The sequence below is a fragment of the Arachis ipaensis genome, chromosome B06, assembly GCF_000816755.2.
Source record: "Arachis ipaensis cultivar K30076 chromosome B06, Araip1.1, whole genome shotgun sequence".
NCBI classification, from domain to species: domain Eukaryota; kingdom Viridiplantae; phylum Streptophyta; class Magnoliopsida; order Fabales; family Fabaceae; genus Arachis; species Arachis ipaensis.
Window position 1 is genome coordinate 1,023,234 of NC_029790.2, and position 2,803 is coordinate 1,026,036.

At 35.9% G+C, this 2,803-nt stretch overlaps 1 protein-coding gene across 1 annotated transcript in view; it reads right to left on the minus strand.

The window, feature by feature from the left end:
- The window catches only part of LOC107645271, a gene marked incomplete in the record, with an annotated part of 3,595 nt that extends 826 nt beyond the window's left edge, over positions 1 to 2,769 (minus strand). The window contains 5 exon segments of the mRNA XM_016349261.2: positions 1 to 305; positions 422 to 453; positions 1,022 to 1,365; positions 1,462 to 1,530; positions 2,653 to 2,769. Of these exon segments, the coding sequence (XP_016204747.1) occupies positions 1 to 305; positions 422 to 453; positions 1,022 to 1,352 (668 nt within the window).

The window sequence follows — 2,803 nt, forward strand, 5'->3', positions numbered from 1 at the left end:
GAAGAAACCACCATCTCTGAAAAGGTGCGCATGGACCAGCCATCGGATGATCCATATAGGGATCCTGTTGCCATTTCATTGCTACAGGGGGAGAATACAAATGATGGCCTTCCCTCAGAAATCGAGTAGCCCGGTGATTTCAGACCCAAGATCTGACTATCTGAAATCTGTCTTAATAGTGGATGACCTGGAGATCGATGTGCCCGTCTTGATGGTGTAGAATTAGAATGATGATCTAGTGCAGGCACTGAGAAAACCGGAGGAATTGGAAATGAATGATTCGGAATTGAAGAGTCTACAGAATTCTTCACCAAAAGAGAAATATAGACTAAGTGAGCCAAGTAATACAACCGTAAAAAACCTAAAAATTACATCCTGCACCATGAAGAACATTATTCTAATTCAGTTGTGCAAAACTAACCATCATAGAAAATTTGCTTGATATGGACAGATCTGCAACAAGTACATAGAAAAAGAATAAAGAAAATATCAATGGACAAAATAGCAACTGAAACAAAAATGTATAAATGGTGAATACCCCAGTAGAGACGTTAAAACAAATTTCGAAAACTTTAGAGCAAAATGGGAAACATCCAAAATAAAAGGTGAAGAACAAGGCATTGTACTTAAGTAAGAACCCATAAATTCCAAACCAGAGGATGATGAACATAAATATTTTAAAAGTCTAGGAGGCCAGCAACTTTGTTAAATTCTGACCAGCATATAACCAGCAAAAAAAAGTGAGCTATTGGATGAAATCTCACACCAATCTCACACCATTAAAACCATCATTGATGGCTATTTGATGGCTACAAATCACAAAAGTTGCTGGCCCCCTAGCATTCCTCATATTTTAATTGAGTGAGTCCCCATAAGCATTGTGCTTAAGGTAAAGGACAAAACCAACACTAGGTTGGTCATGTGATAGGCAAGCTCATCCCCATGATCTCAGGTTCTAGGGAGGCAAAGACCAAAAAAATAAAGGGTGAATACAAAAGTGTCACTAAATTTTGAGATTTACCAGATGGAGTAGCCATCAGATTTGGAACAAATGTGTCATCAAAAGGGGACTTCTGAGATATTGGAGTTGCAGAATTCTCCAGGGTGCTTCCTCCATCTGATAAATGACCTCTTTCAGAACTTAATGGACCTTTAAATTCCATGCTCACATTTCTGCTAGTCAAGTGAGAGTTCTGACAGGTGGGATTCTCGTTCTCCCTGGTGATAGGCACATGATTACCATTCAATCCAGAGCCACATTTCGGTGAATATCCAGCTTGATGCAAACCTTTCTCTCCGGTTCTTTTAGGTACACTGCGACCCTTCGCAGCAACACAGCAAGCTGATCCCATTATTCATACACTCCTGTAGAAATACATAATGGCCAATCTAACTTGCGCACAAAAAATTATCAACGTATAAATTATTTATTTATTAAAAAACGTATATTCAATAATGTACCAGAAAATTGCAATAGAAAATTCAGGAGCTGCCCCAGTTTTGATTGAGAAATAGTTATTCTACCTTCTCCTGGAGAATAAGCAAAAGGAAAGAAAGTTAAGTTAATATGTAAATTGAATAAAAACCATCGAATAACTTAGATGCCAAATCTCTGATCTAAAAATGCACGCAATAATCTTCTGAAGTTTCTGGTGCTTACTGGTTACTACCAAACCTAATTCACTAATTCAGTGAGCTCAAGCCATTACAATATTTAATGATCAAATGCCACTTCAATAACACAAAATAATAAGAAATTAAATATGAACAGCTTCTAAAAAACCTCAACCATCATTGGTAAGTCAACAAAAAGCTTATAAACTTATGCCATCCATAAAATAATAATAATAAATAAATTAAAAAAAAGAAGAAAATGACACCAAGCACACAATCCTCAGGCTCATTTTTTGGATATGAGAAGCATGTCTCTGTTATGTGTTGTGGAGAATGTGGGTGCTAGACATGCATGTGAGACAGTTTTTTCTGAAATAAGGGACGAATTGTAAAAAAAATTAAGCCTAGTAATCGTACAGTCCGATTAGTGTGGAAGAGAAAATTTAAATTTTGGCAAAAGGTAATCAGACCCTCCGATTTGTGTTTAAAACATTAAAAAAATTTGGGATATGGGTCCGATTTGTGTACCCCAAATTTTTTTAAGTTTTAAAACACAAATCAAAGAGTCCGATTTGTGTTCCCAAAAATCGGTCCGATTTTTGTTCCTGACACCACAGTTACGTGAAGCACCTATACACTCTATAACTGCGTCCTACACCATTCCCCCAACAACATCTAAATTAAAAAGTGCGAATCCTCATAATCATAATTGAGCTCAAAGCACAAGTAATCAATAGCCAACGCTGAAAGTTTCAAACATTTTTTTCCAATTTAAACAAATTGATTAATCACTCATTCATTCAGTAGAACCACCGACCTTGTAACACAACCAATAGTGAAAAAGAAAACATCAAAACAACAACAACATGAATGAGTTGCCTAGGGTTCAGAATTTTCTCACTAAATAGCTCGCTTACAAATTATCATGGCGCACAATCAATCCAACTCAACAGAACGAAGATTTAAATCAAAGAATAAAATCTATTAACGAACATAGAAGAGTGTAAGATTGAAGAAGTATTTTCGAATGGCACCGACCTCTGAGCAGAGAATTCAAGTGATGCTACGACGAACAGAGAAAGAGGAATTTGAACTTTGAAGTGAGGAATGAGGATTGCGTTGTGGTTAGAATAAATTGGAAAAGAAGCTTTATTTTATTATTATTTTATTTTCTTTATTAAATATTAAA